Source organism: Cyclopterus lumpus, chromosome 5, assembly GCF_009769545.1.
Source record: "Cyclopterus lumpus isolate fCycLum1 chromosome 5, fCycLum1.pri, whole genome shotgun sequence".
In the NCBI taxonomy this organism is placed as follows: domain Eukaryota; kingdom Metazoa; phylum Chordata; class Actinopteri; order Perciformes; family Cyclopteridae; genus Cyclopterus; species Cyclopterus lumpus.
The window spans coordinates 26,075,223-26,095,222 of NC_046970.1; the positions used below are offsets into that span (position 1 = coordinate 26,075,223).

General features: G+C 45.3%; 3 protein-coding genes across 3 annotated transcripts in view; 1 reads left to right on the forward strand and 2 right to left on the reverse strand.

The window, feature by feature from the left end:
• ripor3 (RIPOR family member 3) overlaps positions 1-9,940 on the forward strand; it is a 21,973-nt gene extending 12,033 nt beyond the window's left edge. The window contains 25 exon segments of the mRNA XM_034532710.1: positions 666-815; positions 1,698-1,761; positions 1,909-1,952; positions 2,048-2,104; positions 2,106-2,150; positions 2,152-2,175; positions 2,292-2,437; positions 3,245-3,332; positions 4,182-4,325; positions 4,529-4,749; positions 4,826-5,012; positions 5,014-5,064; positions 5,145-5,291; positions 5,326-5,469; positions 5,582-5,711; positions 6,555-6,719; positions 6,919-6,971; positions 6,973-7,086; positions 7,265-7,288; positions 7,290-7,322; positions 7,324-7,467; positions 8,963-9,046; positions 9,176-9,266; positions 9,352-9,407; positions 9,409-9,940. Coding sequence (XP_034388601.1) covers positions 666-815; positions 1,698-1,761; positions 1,909-1,952; positions 2,048-2,104; positions 2,106-2,150; positions 2,152-2,175; positions 2,292-2,437; positions 3,245-3,332; positions 4,182-4,325; positions 4,529-4,749; positions 4,826-5,012; positions 5,014-5,064; positions 5,145-5,291; positions 5,326-5,469; positions 5,582-5,711; positions 6,555-6,719; positions 6,919-6,971; positions 6,973-7,086; positions 7,265-7,288; positions 7,290-7,322; positions 7,324-7,467; positions 8,963-9,046; positions 9,176-9,266; positions 9,352-9,407; positions 9,409-9,453 — 2,451 coding nt within the window. The 3' untranslated portion in view covers positions 9,454-9,940.
• A 2,304-nt stretch (positions 9,941-12,244) lies between these two features.
• Positions 12,245-14,974, reverse strand: blcap (bladder cancer associated protein). The gene is given in 4 exon segments (XM_034533240.1): positions 12,245-12,365; positions 12,368-12,409; positions 12,411-12,691; positions 14,786-14,974. Coding segments are annotated over 3 exon segments (264 nt in total). The 5' UTR covers positions 12,531-12,691; positions 14,786-14,974; the 3' UTR covers positions 12,245-12,263.
• A 3,714-nt stretch (positions 14,975-18,688) lies between these two features.
• podxl2 (podocalyxin-like 2) overlaps positions 18,689-20,000 on the reverse strand; it is a 13,718-nt gene continuing 12,406 nt past the window's right edge. The window contains 5 exon segments of the mRNA XM_034533287.1: positions 18,689-19,054; positions 19,153-19,162; positions 19,164-19,210; positions 19,212-19,303; positions 19,796-19,967. Coding sequence (XP_034389178.1) covers positions 18,986-19,054; positions 19,153-19,162; positions 19,164-19,210; positions 19,212-19,303; positions 19,796-19,967 — 390 coding nt within the window. The 3' untranslated portion in view covers positions 18,689-18,985.

Genomic DNA, 20,000 nt, shown 5'->3' on the forward strand with positions numbered 1-20,000 from the left:
TGTGTGTGTGTCTCCAGGTGTGTGTCTCAGGTGTGTGTGTGTGTGTCTCCGGGTGTGTGTCCTCCCAGGTGTGTCTCTCAGGTATGTGTGTGTGTCTCCAGGTGTGTGTCTCCCAGGTGTGTCTCCAGGTGTGTGTCTCCCAAGTGTGTGTCTACAGGTGTGTGTGTGTGTGTGTGTCTCCAGGTGTGTGTGTGTGTCTCCAGGTGTGTGTCTCCCAGGTGTGTCTCTCAGGTGTGTGAGTGTGTCTCCAGGTGTGTGTCTCCCAAGTGTGTGTCTACAGGTGTGTGTGTGTGTGTGTGTGTGTGTGTGTGTGTGTCTGTGTGTGTGTGTGTGTCTCCATGTGTGTCTCAGGTGTGTGTGTGTCTCCAGGTGTGTGTCTACAGCTGTGTGTGTGTGTGTGTCTCCAGGTGTGTGTCTCCCAGGTGTGTGTCTACAGGTGTTTGTGTGTGTGTGTGTGTCTCCAGGTGTGTGTCTCCCAAGTGTGTGTCTGCAGGTGTGTGTCTCCATGTGTGTCTCAGGTGTGTGTGTGTCTCCAGGTGTGTGTCTCCATGTGTGTCTCAGGTGTGTGTGTGTCTCCAGGTGTGTGTCTCCATGTGTGTCTCAGGTGTGTGTGTGTCTCCAGGTGTGTGTCTCCATGTGTGTCTCAGGTGTGTGTGTGTCTCCAGGTGGAGGAGCTGTATGAGAGCTACTGGGTCCAGTGGAGGCTCCTTCAGGGAGCCGTGAACATGAAGCGAGCGTTCTCCGTGTCTCCGTCCTCCAGAGCCTCCAGAGACAGTCTGCTGGAGCTCAGCCGCAACCACCGGCACAGCCTCCAGGTGGCATGCAGCCATTCATGCATCCATTCATGCATCCATTCATTCATCCGTTCATCCATCCATCCATCCATTCATTCATGCATCCATTCATTCATTCATCCATTCATTCATGCATCCATTCATGCATCCATTCATTCATCCGTTCATCCATCCATTCATCCATTCATTCATCCGTTCATCCATCCATTCATCCATTCATTCATGCATCCATTCATTCATTCATCCATTCATTCATGCATCCATTCATTCATCCATTCATCCATCCATTCATTCATCCATTCATTCATCCATGCATTCATTCATTCATGCATCCATTCATTCATCCGTTCTTCCATCCATCCATTCATTCATTCATCCATTCATGCATCCATTCATTCATCCATTCATTCATCCGTTCTTCCATCCATCCATTCATTCATTCATCCATTCATTCATCCATTCATTCATGCATCCATTCATTCATCCGTTCATCCATCCATCCATCCATTCATTCATGCATCCATTCATTCATTCATCCATTCATTCATGCATCCATTCATGCATTCATTCATTCATTCATTCATGCAGTCATTCATACGGTCATTCATACAGTCATTCAGTCAGTAAATAATTAATATATATATATATATATCTTTTCTTTCTTTTTTGTTTTTGTTATATATTATTGATTATATAATACATTATATATATATATATATATCTATATATATAAATATATTTATTCATATATATATATAGTATTTAATTCATATATTTAATATATATATGAATAAATATATATATATATATATACTATATATATTTATTCATATATATATATATAATATATATATATAAAATTAACATTCTGCTAGTTTCCCTCTGACCTCGTTCTCTCTGCAGGTTATGTCAGTAATGGAGGAAGAGTTAGAAATCCTGCTGGGAGAGCTGCACATCAAGATGAAGGGTGAACACACACACACACACCACACACTCACTCACTCACACTCACTCACACACACGCACACACACACACACACACACACACACACTCCCTCACACTCACGCACACACACAAACACACTCACACACTATCTAATGTGTGAACCAACAGGTCTGATTGGTTTCGCTCGGCTCTGCCTAGGAGACCAGTACGAGGTGAGGAAGATCATCATCATCATCATCATCATCACTTGGGCGTAGTGTGTGTGCGTGACGTTTCATGTTGAAGGCGTGTGATGTCACATGACCAGGTGGTGGTGCGATTGGGCCGCCAGCGATGGAGAATCAGGGGGAGGATCCAATCAGACCGACACGCAGTCGTGGGACGAAGAGGAGGTGGTCTTCCTCCCACACCATACACCACCACTTGGAGATCAAGGTAACACACACACAATAACATTACACCTGGACACACACAGAAGACCTGAGGGGTGAAGGTTGGGCCCTGAACCGGTCAGAGCTTCATAGACCAGCAGCCTTCTAATCTCCGGTCAGGTGACGGAGGCCAAGGGTCTGGGTTGGCTGCTGGTCGGCATGGTAACGTGTGCCAGCGCAGACTTCTTCGTGGCGAGAAGTCAGATGATGGTGGTGGAGGTCACGGAGCTGGGGACCCTGAAGCTGCAGCTGGAGGTCACCTGGAGGTACACACACACACACACACACACACACTACACACACTACACACATTACACACATTACACACATTACACACACACACACATTACACACACACTACACACACATTACACACACACACACTACACACACACACACACACACTACACACACACACACACTACACACACACACACTACACACACACTACACACACACATTACACACACACTACACACATTACACACATTACACACACACACACACACACACTACACACACACTACACACACACTACACACCACACAGACACACACAGACACACACACACACACTACACACACACACACCACACTACACACACAACACACATTACACACACACACACTACACACACACTACACACACATTACACACACACACACACTACACACTACACACACACACACACTACACACACACACACACACACTACACACATTACACACACACACACACACTACACACACTACACACACACACACACACACACTACACACATTACACACACACACACACACTACACACACACACACAACACACACACAACACACACCACACACACACACAACACACACACAACACACACACTACACACACACACATACACTAGTACCTGATGTGTGTATTTGTACCTTTAGATATCATTAGTACCTGATGTGTGTATTTGTACCTTTAGATATCATTAGTACCTGATAGTGTGTATTTGTACCTTTAGATATCATTAGTACCTGATGTGTGTATTTGTACCTTTAGATATCACTAGTACCTGATGTGTGTATTTGTACCTGCAGTCCCTTTGACAGCTCTGACAGGATGAGGCCGTCCAGCAGGAAGACTTCAGTCTACAGCTGGACGGCACCGAGTACCCCGTACTGCATAGTGAGTACACACACACACACACACTACACACACTACACACTACACACTACACACACTACACACTACACACACACACTACACACACACACACACACACACACACACACTACACACACTACACACTACACACTACACACACACACACACTACACACCACACACACTACACACACTACACACACACACACACTACACACACACTACACACACTACACACACACCACACACTACACACACTACACACACTACACACACACACACACTACACACACTACACACACTACACACACACACACACACTACACACACTACACACACTACACACTACACACACTACACACTACACACACACACACACTACACACACTACACACACTACACACTACACACACTACACACACTACACACACACACACTACACACACACACACACACACACACAAACACACACTACACACACACACACACACACTACACACTACACACTACACACATTACACACACACTACACACACTACACACACACACACGCACACACTACACACACTACACACACACACACACTACACACACACACACACACTACACACACACTACACACACTACACACACACACACTACACACACTACACACACACACACACACAATACACACACTACACACTACACACACTACACACACACACACACACACTACACACACTACACACACACACTACACACACGCACTACACACACACACACACTACACACACTACACACACACACACACACACAGGACACACACACACACACACCACACATCACAGGCACACACCACACAACCTCCTCATGGCTCCCTCCTCCTCAGCACTCGATGATGCAGGACCCAGACAGCTCGTCTCTGGTGTCCAGAGGTCGACCAATCAGAGGAGGCGTGTCTCTGGTCAGCTACCTGTCCGACCCGTCGCACGCCGTCGCCACGCCGACACCCCGGCGCCCAGAGCCCCTTCAGGTATCAGGCTTCACAGAACACATCTGTTTTTATAAATAATAATAATAATCATTATAATGTTTCTTTTTGTGCAGCTCTGAATGAGGGTAGTTTGCTTTAAAAGATTGTTATAAAACTGAAGAGGGCCCCGTAGAGACCCCCTAGAGACCCAGACCTGCAGGGTCTCCTCTGTGGGTCAACAACATGAAACCCTGTTCCTCTAGTCTCAGGCGGACTCCCAGCTACCCCTCCAGCCAGGGCACCAGTCTGGGGGGGAAGCCCGACCCAGATGTCCCTCCTGGACCTGTCCACGGAGGAGAAGGAGGAGGGGGGGGAGTGGTGCTCCCCTCTCCATTCCCAGGGAGGTGGGCTCTCTGTCCCCCCAGGTCCAGAACTCCAGACCTCCTCAGACAGAGCACAGACCAGGACCCCCTCCGGAGTTCAGGTAAACCCCCTGGAGGCTCCAACAGAAAGTGTGTTTCTTTTATCTGGACTCATTTTAAACCTCCCCACGTTTTAAGTTGCAGGACTCCCCAGAAATGTCGGTCTTATTCCCCGACCCCCCAACCCCCCCGACCCCCCCCCACTCTGCCCCCGGCCGCCGCCCCGCCCCCGAGCGTTGCCCGGCGCGGGGCCCTCGCCGTCCGGCTAGGAACCCTGATGGCGGAGCTGGAGGAGACGTTGAAGAACCGGAGCGGCTCTGAGAAGGGAGCTGAGAGGCCTGGACCAGCAGGTCCTGCACCTGGCGACCATCCTGAAGGTACCCGTGTGTACTTATACACGTGTACACACAGCTTGTGTGTACACGTGTATAAGTACATGGTGTACCCCCCCACGCAGAACGACCTCTCTCTGCTGAGAGGCTCATCTTCAGAGGAGGAAGACGTGGAAGAAGTCCTGGGCAGCTTTGACTTCCTGTCACATGACGATGACGCTTCCTGTCTGGGCAGCGTGAGGCTGGAAATGCAGCGGGTGAGTCGATCACAGATCAATAATCAATACGCAACGCCGATATGTGAACCTCTCCTCCGTCTGCACCAGTCTGAGGAGACTAGGACCATCGACTTCTGAGGAGAGATTGGGCGTCGCCCCTCTGACTTCTGGGAATTGGAGTCTGGACCAGGCTCTTGAGACACACCTGGACCTCTGTTGCATACTGCTGCAGGTACGTGTGTGCGTCTGTTGTGCGTCACGTCTTTTGTGTCTCTTCTTAATGTCCGACACACACACACACACATACACACACACACACACAAACACACACACCGTCTCCTCAGACCATCAGGACGACCGACTTCAGCCCGACCCGGACGGAGCTGCTGCAGGAGATGAGCCTCCAGGCCGACGTCCTGAGGAGCATCAGCTGCTTGCTGCTGGAGAAGCACGGCGGCGTCTCGGCTGCCGACGGTGAGTCTGTTAGCATGTGATCAGTAGAACATGTGATCATAGAACATGTGATCAGTAGAACATGTGTTCAGTAGAACATGTGATCATAGAACATGTGATCAGTAGAACATGTGTTCAGTAGAACATGTGATCAGTAGAACATGTGTTTCAGTAGAACATGTGATCAGTAGAACCATGTGGATCAGTAGAATATGTGTTCAGTAGAACATGTGTTCAGTAGAACATGTGATCAGTAGAACATGTGATCAGTAGAACATGTGTTCAGTAGAACATGTGATCATAGAACATGTGATCAGTAGAACATGTGATCAGTAGAACATGTGATCAGTAGAATATGTGTTCAGTAGAACATGTGTTCAGTAGAACATGTGATCAGTAGAACATGTGACCAGTAGAACATGTGATCACTAGAACATGTGACCAGTAGAACATGTGATCATAGAACATGTGATCACTAGAACATGTGATCATAGAACATGTGATCATAGAACATGTGATCACTAGAACATGTGATCATAGAACATGTGTTCAGTAGAACATGTGTTCAGTAGAACATGTGATCAGTAGAACATGTGATCATAGAACATGTGATCACTAGAACATGTGACCAGTAGAACATGTGATCATAGAACATGTGATCACTAGAACATGTGATCATAGAACATGTGATCATAGAACATGTGATCAGTAGAACATGTGATCATAGAACATGTGACTCTGCTCCGTTACACTATGATGCGTTCAGGCTCTGCTCCGTTACACTATGATGCATTCAGGCTCTGCTCAGTGAACATGAGTACTGGTGGTCTCTAACCACGAGCTCTTCGTCCTCTTCGTCTTCAGTCCTCCCGGAGGCCCAGAGGACGAGGGAGGTGCTGCTGTTCTGGGAGGAGTGCGTGGCGGACGGCGGCGCTCCGTTCTGCTGCGTCTCGAGCCGGTTCTGCAGGACCCTGAAGAAGCGCTTCACCCACAAGGTGGAGGCCAAGCAGCGCGGCCAGGCGGACAGAGGTACACCTGGCGGCCGGGTCGCTTTATGATGATGTCATCATCTCCTCCTCGTGCAGCAGGCCTGACCAGCCACATCTCACCAAAAGGCCTTGCAACTCAAATGACGCGCATTGATTAGTCTGAGTCTCCTCCTCCTCCTCCTCCCCCTCCCCCTCAACCACCTCCTCCTCAACCACCTCCTCCTCCTCTTCCTCCTCAGTGTTCTCTCAGCTCCTGCAGCAGCTCCAGACCTCCTGCCGGTCGGTGCCCAGTCCCTCGTCAGGTCTGCAGCCCAGAGAGAGTGACCATCTTCCAGCTGTGGTCGTATCTGAAGCGCTGGAGCCTCCAGGAGCTGGGAGAGCACATTACTCACGGCTCTCCAGAGAAGGTTGCTCCTCCATCTTTAAACATATAAATATATATATTTATATACAGAAGAACAACAGGAGAACTTTCTGGATCAACAGTTATTGATTCAACACTAACTGGAGGTCCACACAAGGTCATAGAAGGTTAAATGAGTCATAGAACCGGTTAATTGAATCTGCTGACGGTCTGTTTCAGAGTACATCCTGTCAGCCCTGAGGAGCCCCAAAACGGAGGCGGACTCTAAATAAGATGAGGGGGGCGGAGCATGGTGGAGCTCCTCCCACTAGGATGCACGCTGCAGACTCTGGCCGCCCTGCAGGTCGACTCCAACCACAAAGTCTGCAAAGCTGCAGCCAGCTGTCTCTGCAGGGCTGCAGCCTGCAAGGCCTTCAGGACCCAGGTGCATTACCCAGCATGCTAATGTTTACTAGGTTAGCATGATATGTTTACTAGTTTACTAGGTTAGCATGATAATGTTTACTAGTTTAATAGGTTAGCATGATCATGTTTACTAGTTTACTAGGTTAGCATGATAATGTTTACTAGGTTAGCATGATAATGTTTACTAGTTTACTAGGTTAGCATGATAATGTTTAATAGGTTAGCATGATAATGTTTACTAGGTTAGCTACTAGGTTAGCATGATAATGTTTACTAGTTTAATAGGTTAGCATGATAATGTTTACTAGTTTAATAGGTTAGCATGATAATGTTTACTAGTTTAATAGGTTAGCATGATAATGTTTAATAGGTTAGCATGATAATGTTTACTAGTTTAATAGGTTAGCATGATAATGTTTACTAGGTTAGCATGATAATGTTTACTAGTTTAATAGGTTAGCATGATAATGTTTACTAGTTTACTAGGTTAGCATGATCATGTTTACTAGTTTACTAGGTTAGCATGATAATGTTTACTAGGTTAGCATGATAATGTTTACTAGTTTAATAGGTTAGCATGATAATGTTTACTAGGTTAGCATGATAATGTTTACTAGGTTAGCTACTAGGTTAGCATGATAACGTTTACTAGTTTATATAGGTTAGCATGATAATGTTTACTAGTTTACTAGGTTAGCATGATCATGTTTACTAGTTTAATAGGTTAGCATGATCATGTTTACTAGGTTAGCATGATAATGTTTACTAGTTTACTAGGTTAGCATGATAATGTTTACTAGGTTAGCTACTAGGTTAGCATGATAATGTTTACTAGTTTAATAGGTTAGCATGATGTTTACTAGTTTACTAGGTTAGCATGATCATGTTTACTAGTTTACTAGGTTAGCATGATCATGTTTACTAGTTTACTAGGTTAGCATGATAATGTTTACTAGTTTAATAGGTTAGCATGATAATGTTTACTAGGTTAGCATGATAATGTTTACTAGGTTAGCTACTAGGTTAGCATGATAACGTTTACTAGTTTAATAGGTTAGCATGATAATGTTTACTAGTTTACTAGGTTAGCATGATCATGTTTACTAGTTTAATAGGTTAACATGATCATGTTTACTAGGTTAGCATGATAATGTTTACTAGTTTACTAGGTTAGCATGATAATGTTTAATAGGTTAGCATGATAATGTTTACTAGGTTAGCTACTAGGTTAGCATGATAATGTTTACTAGTTTAATAGGTTAGCATGATGTTTACTAGTTTACTAGGTTAGCATGATCATGTTTACTAGTTTACTAGGTTAGCATGATAATGTTTACTAGTTTAATAGGTTAGCATGCTAATGTTTCTATGAACTTTACAGCTGATCAACAAGTGTCTTGTTATTTCTTACCTCTCATGTGAAAACAAATCCAATGACAGCTTCTCATTTCTGTGTCTTTGTTGAAATCCTGCTCTTCCTCCTTCTCCTCCTCTTCCTCCTCCTCCTCCTCCAGGCCCTGGTTTACTACACCGAGAGTTTGAAAAGCACTGATGTTCAGATCCAACAAGGCTCATGTATGGCTCTTAAATGCCTCATGGTGAGCTCCTCTCACACACAGACACAACACACACACCACACACACACACACACACACACACACATAACATAACAGAAATATCAACCGCCGTGCATGTGTGTGTGTGTGTGTGTGTGTGTGTGTGTGTAGGCGACAGAGAGCGTGGACCACATAGCAGACCTGTGGAGCTCAGGGGATGAGGACCTCTGCAGCGCCGCCAGAGAAGCGGTGCTCTCCTTCGGTACGATGTTCATAATGTTGATGACATCATCTTTTATCTTCAAGGTGATGTCATCACTTTATATTATCTACCTGTCCTCGTGCAGGTAAAAAAGGGCTACCTGCCTTCCAGAGGATGGACCAGCTGTCCACTGAGATGCAAGGAGGAGTTCTACCAGAACCAAGAGACTGAGACTACCTTCCTGTAGGAACCGGGTCCTAGACCTGAACGAGGTCTTTGGACACGACGGGTCTCAGTTGATCCTGACTGACGTCTGGGTCACGTGTTTCAGGAGAACCAGGAAGCTGAGGCTTCATCCAATGAGAAGAGACTTTACTGGGAACCTGAATGTTTTGCATAAAGAAGAGGAGGAGCTATAAACTACTTTCACCTACTTGAGAAATTGTCTTAACATCAAAGCAGAAGAGCTTCAGATGTTTGATGAGCAAAACGATGACGTGAACTTTGAACCAATTACTTTCTACTGAATTGATATTTGTTTTTTCTCTAAAATTTCTTCAGTGTTTTGTTTTGTTTCATCATTTTGTTCAATTCCCTAAAATATAAAAACAGAAGAAAAACAGCTGATTAAGTTTGTGAATGTTTGAATGTCTCTGCTTTGTAGTCTGACCCTTAAAAACACAAGACAGTAAATAAACACAATAAATAAACAGTAAATAAAAACAATAAACACAGTAGTCAATAAAGGACATATTATTATTATTATTAAATAAACACAGGACTAATCGTGAGCTTCAGTGATGTTCATCCTCTCACCACAGAAACAGGCCGTGCTGCCCTCTGCTGGCTGAGTGATGAACTGTGAGGCAGCTGAACAGACTGGGACCTACTGGGACCTACTGGGACCTACTGGGACCTACTGGGACCTCTCTACTGGGAGCTCTCTACTGGGACCTCTCTACTGGGACCTCTCAGACTGGGACCTCTCTACTGGGACCCCTCTACTGGGACCTCTACTGGGAGCTCTCTACTGGGACCTCTCTACTGGGAGCTCTCTACTGGGACCTCTCTACTGGAGCTCTCTACTGGGACCTCTCTACTGGGACCTCTCTACTGGGACCTCTCAGACTGGGACCTCTCTACTGGGACCCCTCTACTGGGACCTCTCTACTGGGAGCTCTCTACTGGGACCTCTCTACTGGGAGCTCTCTACTGGGACCCCTCTACTGGGACCTCTCATACTGGGAGCTCTCTACTGGGACCTCTCAGACTGGGACCTCTCTACTGGGACCCCTCTACTGGGAGCTCTCTACTGGGAGCTCTCTACTGGGACCTCTCAGACTGGGACCTCTCAGACTGGGACCTACTGGGAGCTCTCTACTGGGACCTCTCATACTGGGACCTCTCTACTGGGACCTCTCATAATGGGAGCTCTCTACTGGGACCTCTCATAATGGGGACCTCTCATAATGGGACCTCTCAGACTGGGAAGCTCTCTACTGGGACCTCTCAGACTGGGACCCTCTTCAGACTGGGACCTCTCTACTGGGACCTCTCTACTGGGAGCTCTCTACTGGTACCTCTCAGACTGGGAATAGTCATGTGAAGACGTCGTGGAGCCACGAGAGGACTTCAGCCTCCAGAGATCAACACGAGTCGACTGATTGATGAATGTGTCCAACGGGCGCTAAAGTCTGATCAGTTAAGATGATATAATATATATGAGATATCTATATAATTCTTGAAGAACCCATTAATATCCCTCCTGAAGAACCCAGAGGGAGGACGAGGACTCTTCACGTTTCTCTCCCAGCTGGAGAACGATTATTATTGTTAACGTTCTCTTGATGAAGTTCATCGTTGATGAGCTTTGATTTCATTTATATTAAAGATATTAGGTCATTTATCAATACGTTGTAATACCCTCATGTAGCTTATTAATATTCACTCAACATAACTATTTTCTGCAGGGCAATTAATATTAAAAAGGCTTTAATCGCCGCAATAAATATAGTTTTGACACGTTGAGAAAAAACGTTGAGAAAAAAAAACTTTATTTAAGATAAAACACATAGCAATAATGCACGCAGTGAGCACGTTCAGCACCGCGACAGGAGAACCCCCCCCCCACACACACACACAGCACACACAGGAGAACCCCCCCCCACAACTTAGTGTTTCACAGCTTAACACCAGCGACTCACAAGGAAACTTTACGACCACGTCGTCAGCTATTAATAATACCTCTTCTGATACGTCGCCTTGAGTAACACACACACACACACACAGTCACACACACACAGTCCCACACACACACAAGGACGAGAATTAAAATGCGTTTGTGAACTTAATGCGTGAAAAAAGAAAAGAGAAAGATACAGCAACCCATGCACGAGAAAAAACAAACTAACAAAAACCAGCAAAGAAGAAGAAACCAGTTCAGATTGTTGAGGAGGACGCATTCACTCTAAGGGTAGGAGGAAGGATGGAGGAGGACCAGGAGGAAGAGGACGTATTTACAGCGTCGTCATCGATTGTCTGTGTGTCCTCGAGGGGGAGGAAGCCTAAACGCCCCTCAACTATTTTTGAACACTCGCTGGCGTACAAAGTCTGTCAACGAGCTGGACAAACAAACATTGGCTGCCAGAGACGCCACACACACACACAGCGGGATGAGAGAGTTTTGGCAGTTTGGGGGAGGAAACGGCGGCCGGCAGCGAAGGAGGTGAACGAGCGGCGGGCGAGAGAGGAACCGGTTGGCGAGGACGCCGGAGGGGAAAGCTGCAGAAATGTGAATGAGTCTCCTTCCTGTTGACGGGTCTCCTTCCTGTTGACGGGGTCTCCTTCCTGTTGACGGGTCTCCTTCCCTGTTGACGGGGTCTCCTTCCTGTTGACGGGTCTCTTCCTGCTCAGGCCTGTCTCTCTTCTCAGCAACACGACCCCCTAAAGCCTCCAGAGACAACAGCTCTCAGCCGTCGCCCACTTTACAGCATGGTGGACTTAATCTCCAGTAAAGCCATGCCGCCCCCCCCCCCGCCCGCCCTCATATTTTAGCCCCTAGGTCCCAACGATGGCCGGGTCTGGGGCGGCATCCGGGAGCGCGGCGTCCTGGCAGTGGTACAGGAAGCAGTTGCCCCAGCAGCTGTAGCAGATGAGGAAAGAGTGCCGCGAGGAAGGACCAGGGCGCAGATGGTGCAGGGCTTCCCTCTCCAGCAGGAAGCTGAGCAGGTAGAAGCCCATGAACATGGAGTGGTTGAACCACAGCGCCGGGTTCAGCGGTTTGGGGATGAGCAGCACGGGGAGCAGCCACTGGAGGCAATACATGGCGCCTGTCGGCGGGGCAGGCGGACTCTGAGGGTCCGCGGGGGGGGTCGGGGGTCTCTGCAGGAGGAGGAGACCGATCTTAGCGGACGGTGGAATGTGGGAGGGTCACTGGGGTGACGGAGGAGAGGTCGGAGGTCGCTGTGTCAGGTCATCCCTGGAGGCTGCAGAGGACACAAGTCTGAGGAGTTAAAATCCAAAACTAACGATTACGTCAATTATTTAAATCTGCTTTAGCCCGTGATGCTAGTTTCGCCAGCGCTACAACAAACAAGATGTATTAATTACTGATATTAAATGGAGCCGCTTCTTAAAACCGGACTTTGGTTCATTTAGTGCCAGAAAAGAGTGAAATCTTTCCCCAGCGACGTGTTAGATTATATTTAGAATACATGTAATGTAATTATTAGAGGTCCGCTGAGTTAGTCTGAATATATGATAAAAAAACAGGTGCTCAAAGTGAACTATTTACATGTTAATGCAGCATTAAAAGATCGTATTTACAGCCTGTTTTAGACATTAGCATCTCTTGTTTCCAGCCTGTTTTAAACATTAGTTCTTGTTCCCAGCCTGTTTTAACACTAGAAGCTCTTATTTCCAGCCTGTTTAACATTAGCCCTTATTTACAGGCCTGTTTTTAACACTAGAAGCTCTTATTTACAGCCTGTTTTAACATTAGTTCTTATTTACAGCCTGTTTTAACATTAGTTCTTATTTACAGCCTGTTTTAAACATTAGCTCTTGTTTCCAGCCTGTTTTAAACATTAGTTCTTATTTACAGGCCTGTTTTAACATTAGCTCTTATTTACAGCCTGTTTTAACATTAGTTCTTATTGTACAGCCTGTTTTAACATTAGCTCTTGTTTCCAGCCCTGTTTTAACATTAGCTCTTATTTACAGCCTGTTTTAACATTAGCTCTTATTTACAGCCTGTTTTAACATTAGCTCTTATTTACAGCCTGTTGTAACATTAGCTCTTATTTACAGCCTGTTTTAACATTAGCTCTTATTTACAGCCTGTTGTAACATTAGCTCTTATTTACAGCCTGTTTTAACATTAGTTCTTATTTACAGCCTGTTTTAACATTAGTTCTTATTTACAGCCTGTTTTAAACATTAGCTCTTATTTACAGCCTGTTTTAACATCTAGCTCTTATTACAGCCTGTTTTAAACACTAGAAGCTCTTATTTACAGCCTGTTTTAACATTAGAAGCTCTTATTTACAGCCTGTTTTAACATTAGTTCTTGTTTCCAGCCTGTTTTAACATTAGTTCTTATTTACAGCCTGTTTTAACATTAGCTCTTATTTACAGCCTGTTTTAACATTAGTTCTTATTTACAGCCAGTTTTAACATTAGTTCTTGTTTACAGCCTGTTTTAACATTAACTCTTATTTCCAGCCTGTTTTAACATTAGCTCTTATTTACAGCCTGTTTTAACACTAGAAGCTCTTATTTACAGCCTGTTTTAACATTAGAAGCTCTTATTTACAGCCTGTTTTAACATTAGTTCTTATTTCCAGCCTGTTTTTAACATTAGTTCTTATTTACAGCCAGTTTTAACATTAGTTCTTGTTTACAGCCTGTTTTAACATTAACTCTTATTTCCAGCCTGTTTTAACATTAGCTCTTATTTACAGCCTGTTTTAACATTAGAAGCTCTTATTTACAGCCTGTTTTAACATTAGTTCTTATTTACAGCCAGTTTTAACATTAGTTCTTGTTACAGCCTGTTTTAACATTAGCTCTTATTTACAGCCTGTTTTAACATTAGCTCTTATTACAAGCCTGTTGTAACATAGTTCTTATTTACAGCCTGTTGTAACATTAGTTCTTATTTACAGCCTGTTTTAAACACTAGAAGCTCTTATTTACAGCCTGTTTTAACATTAGAAGCTCTTATTTACAGCCTGTTTTAACATTAGTTCTTATTTACAGCCAGTTTTAACATTAGTTCTTGTTTACAGCCTGTTTTAACATTAGCTCTTATTTACAGCCTGTTTTAACATTAGCTCTTATTTACAGCCTGTTGTAACATTAGTTCTTATTTACAGCCTGTTTTAACATTAGCTCTTGTTTCCAGCCTGTTTTAACATAAACCACCAACAGACTAAAGAACAGCACGCTAGCTTAGCTTAGCTTAGCCTACAGTACAAAGGTGGTAAACGTGTCCATGACGTCACGCGGCTCACAGCGCCTCGTGCCGCTGTGAGCTCGTGCTCTGGGTCTCAGTGTATTCGTAGGTAAAGTGAACCCACCTGACATGTTTCATGTTTCGGGCTCGTGTTCCTTCAGCCGCTGACTGCGCACGTAGCATGCTGGCTAGCTAACTAGCTAACAAGCGGGTAGCTCGAAGGACCCCTGGTGCAAAGCTCGGGCAGCCGGCGCGCTGCCTGAACACATGTCACTTCCTCCAGCAATGCGCCATGCTAGAGGAAGTAGTCCGTTACTTCCGGAGAGTACTGCGACCACACGGAACAATACCGAGTTGTAAGTGTAACATGTGATATCGAGTTAATGTAACAGCTCTCTGGGAAGCGGGGGCTTTTATTGTGAAGGAGAAAACGGACAGAGAAAACAAGGATAAATGTTTTAAAAGTGTGTACATAAAAGTAATTATTGTATTGCTAGTATAATTTAACTAGCACAGCCTGATTTCATAAATACTTTTGATTGAGTGTGACATGCAGTATTTAGTATATATATAAATGCAGTATTTAGTTTTTATATATATATATATATATATATATATATATATATATATGTTTACATTAAATGATATAATGTAATGTAATATATGTGTGTGTGCCATTGACCTCCATCGTTGTCTGTTACACCCTGTGACAAACTCATTCTTGATTCTGGTATTTTCATTGCATTCAGTGACAATTAAAACAACGACGAGGAACACAATAAATCTTGCGTCTGTTTATTATCTTGAGCGGTTCAGGGTTGATGGAGCCAGAAATGACAAAGAAATCACATTTTGTCCAGACTTTATTTCTCCCATTTAACTCATGACACAAAGGAGTGAGACAGTAAGTGACCAAAATGCATGTAAATAAACAATTTGGAAAATGAAATAAACAAACATCTGGTAGCAGCAGGAGCGTTTAGTTTAGAGGCGTGAAAGCTGCAAGCTGATTGGTTCTGATCGAACGCTCTGACAAACAGCTGACAGTGAAGCCATGAACTGTGTTGTTGGAGAAAGAGCTGAAGGCAACAAGCAGACGGGCAACACGACCTGTGACAACAGGCGGAGTCCTCGGCAGAGACCCGGGTTCCATTCCGAGCCGCAGCCCTTTGCCCTGTGAACGTATTGACTCGGACATGAACATAGTGACTCGGACATGAACATAGTGACTCTGACATGAACGTATTGACTCGGACATGAACATAGTGACTCTGACATGAACGTAGTGACTCGGACATGAACGTAGTGACTCGGACATGAACGTATTGACTCGGACATGAACGTAGTGACTCGGACATGAACGTAGTGACTCTGACATGAACGTAGTGACTCTGACATGAACATAGTGACTCGGACATGAACGTAGTGACTCGGACATGAACGTAGTGACTCTGACATGAACATAGTGACTCGGACATGAACATAGTGACTCTGACATGAACATAGTGACTCTGACATGAACATAGTGACTCTGACATGAACGTAGTGACTCGGACATGAACGTAGTGACTCGGACATGAACGTAGTGACTCTGACATGAACATAGTGACTCTGACATGAACGTAGTGACTCGGACATGAACATAGTGACTCGGAAATGAACATAGTGACTCGGAAATGAACATAGTGACTCGGACATGAACATAGTGACTCGGACATGAACATAGTGACTCGTACATGAACATAGTGACTCGGAAATGAACATATTGACTCGGACATGAACATAGTGACTCTGACATGAACGTAGTGACTCGTACATTAACATAGTGACTCGGAAATGAACATAGTGACTCTGACATGAACGTAGTGACTCGTACATGAACATAGTGACTCGGAAATGAACATAGTGACTCGGACATGAACGTAGTGACTCGTACATGAACATAGTGACTCGGAAATGAACATAGTGACTCGGACATGAGAAGGTAGTGGACTCGGGACATGAAAGGTATTGACTCGGACATGAACGTATTGACTCGGAAATGAACATAGTGATTCGGACATGAAAGGTAGTGACCTCGGACATGAACATAGTGACTCTGACATGAACGTATTGACTCGGACATGAACATAGTGACTCGGAAATGAAACATATTGACTCGGACATGAACGTATTGACTCGGACATGAACATAGTGACTCGGAAATGAACATAGTGACTCGAACATGAACGTAGTGACTCGGACATGAACATAGTGACTCTGACATGAACGTATTTGACTCGGACATGAACATAGTGACTCGGAAAATGAACATAGTGACTCGGACATGAAAGGTAGTGACTCGGACATGAAAGGTATTGACTCGGACATGAACGTAGTGACTCGGACATGAACGTATTGACTCGAACATGAACGTAGTGACTCGAAACATGAACGTAGTGACTCGAACATGAACGTAGTGACTCGGACATGAACGTATTGACTCGGACATGAACGGTATTGACTCGGACATGAAAGGTAGTGACTCGGACATGAAAGGTATTGACTCGGACAGTGAACGTATTGACTCGGGACATGCACGTAGTGACTCGACGTAGTGACTCGGACATGAACGTAGTGACTCGGACATGAAAGGTATTGACTCGGACATGAAAGGTATTGAACTCGGACATGAAAGTATTGACTCGGACATGAACATAGTGACTCGTACATGAACATAGTGACTCGTACATGAACGTAGTTGACCTCGGACATGAACATAGTGACTCGAACATGAACATAGTGACTCTGACATGAAAGGTATTGACTCGGACATGAAAGGTATTGACTCGAACATGAACATAGTGACTCGTACATGAACGTAGTGACTCGGACATGAACGTATTGACTCGGACATGAACGGTATTGACTCGGACATGAACATAGTGACTCGTACATGAACATAGTGACTCGGACATGAACGTAGTGACTCGAACATGAATGTATTGACTCGGACATGAAACGTAGTGACTCGAATTGGACTCAGACATGATGCATTAAATCGTAGTGACTCGAACATGAACGTATTGATTGAATGTATTCCTTGATTAAAGCGACTCATTAACACATCAAGGGACTTGGGTTTGGTGCAACCGGTAATTTCATGCTTCTAAATGCTCGCCCACGGTGTCATTGCTTCAGCAGCCATTCCAACACTATTTCAAAAAGCACATTAGTCGAACGTAGCGTCACACAACTGTAGAGCGAACGGAGAACGTCCTCAGCAGGGAGAACGTCCTCAGCAGGTAAACGTCCTTAGCAGGGAGAACGTCCTCAGCAGGTAAAACGTCCTCAGCAGGGAGAACGTCCTCAGCAGGTAAAACGTCCTCAGCAGGGAAACGTCCTCAGCAGGGAGAACGTCCTCAGCAGGGAGAACGTCCTCAGCAGGTAAAACGTCTCAGCAGGGAGAACGTCCTCAGCAGGGTAAAACGTCCTCAGCAGGGAGACGTCCTCAGCAGGTAAAACGTCCTCAGCAGGGAGAACGTCCTCAGCAGGTAAACGTCCTCAGCAGGGAGAACGTCCTCAGCAGTAAACGTCCTCAGCAGGGAGAACGTCCTCAGCAGGGAGAACGTCCTCAGCAGGTAAAACGTCCTCAGCAGGGAGAACGTCCTCAGCAGGGAGAACGTAATCTCTGTATAAACATGTAACAAGATGCAGCATTTCATTACGCCTAAAACCCACGTTCAAAGTGTCTGATTCTGAGAAGCTGAGCACCGTTGTCATTCATTACACTTTAGGAGTTTCTTACAGTGAAATGAAGAGAAATACTCCATAAATACTGACATTCAAAGTACTACTTGAGCGATGAAGACAAAGCGTAACATTCTTATGTTTTGAGTTATTGCGTCATAACCACAGAACGCGTAGAGGGATATTTATACACCTTTGGGTAGTTTTATCTGCAGTAATGAGGATATTTGTACATTAATTTCATAGCGTTCAGATGAAAATGAAAGTAGCACAAAGTTGTACTTTTGAGTACAAGTGAGGTCTGCTCTTCTTTCCCCCGTTGGAGCCGTTTAGTCAACGGACTTAAAGTGCCGTAAAGCGAAGCTGCCTCTTTGAGGCCGTGACTCCCAGACCTTCTGCTGTAGCTTCAGACATCTGAGGAGGAAACGGAGCGAAGCGTGAGGCGCTCTCACATCATGCAGCTTCACGAGTCTCCTACAGGTTCACCTGGGGACCTCCTCTGAGCCTCATGACTCCTCTGTTTCCTCTACCACCACCCTCTAGGCTCCACCTCTCATCAGTCTATCAAAGACCTTCTCCTCTTCCTCTTCGTGCATCAGAGATGTGTGTCCTGCTCCTCCTCCTCCTCCTCTTCCTCCTCCGTTGCTGCTTGATTGACGAACACCTAAAGAGGAGCAAAAGGAGAACATCAGATCTATATCAAGCGGTTCTATCTAGACCCTGGTCCTGGGTCTATCTGGACATAAAGAGTCATCCAATCACCTGCCAGCGACTGCCCTCCTCCCCGCCCCCCGCCAAGCCCATTGGTGCTCGGCTTCTTTCTCTCGCATCTCGGGCTGGTTGTCATTGGTCCACGTCCAGCGTGGGTTGTCGTGGCAACTGTTCTCCACAAAGCGAAGTTCCTCAGCGTGAACTGAAGCAAAGGCAAAAGAAAATAAAGGTCCAACTAACTAAACTTTTTATTTTGAAAGAGTAAGTCTTGAAAAAAGTATTTAGATGTTTAACTGCAGTACAAAAAAGTATCACTACAGTGTACTAATACTGCATTCATCAATACAAAAGTATCAGCATACAAATAAAACTTAAAGTACCCAAAGTAAAAGTATGTATGACATTTAACTCATGTGACAAATAAACCAGGGGGCGGACTCCTCCGGTTGTATAGAAGTCTATGCTTCATGTGTTAAAGCTGCATTCTCTCTCCTGACCACCAGGGGGCGACTCCTCCGGTTGTATAGAAGTATATGCTTCATGTGTTAAAGCTGCATTCTCTCTCCTGACCACCAGGGGGCGACTCCTCCGGTTGTATAGAAGTCTATGCTTCATGTGTTAAAGCTGCATTATCTCTACTGACCACCAGGGGGCGACTCCTCTGGTTGTATAGAAGTCTATGCTTCACGCCGACCCACCGTGGTCTTGGTGGCCGGCGGCCGTCTCTGCCAGCAGATGTAGATGAACCCAGAGGTGATGATGACCATGCAGACGGAGCCGATGATCACCAGAACCAAAACAGCTTCCCGTAGGTCGCTGCGTGTCGGACTGGGACGAAACGGGCAGCTGCTGGGGGGGCCGTAGTTCTGGATGCCCTACCTGGAGATACACACACACAT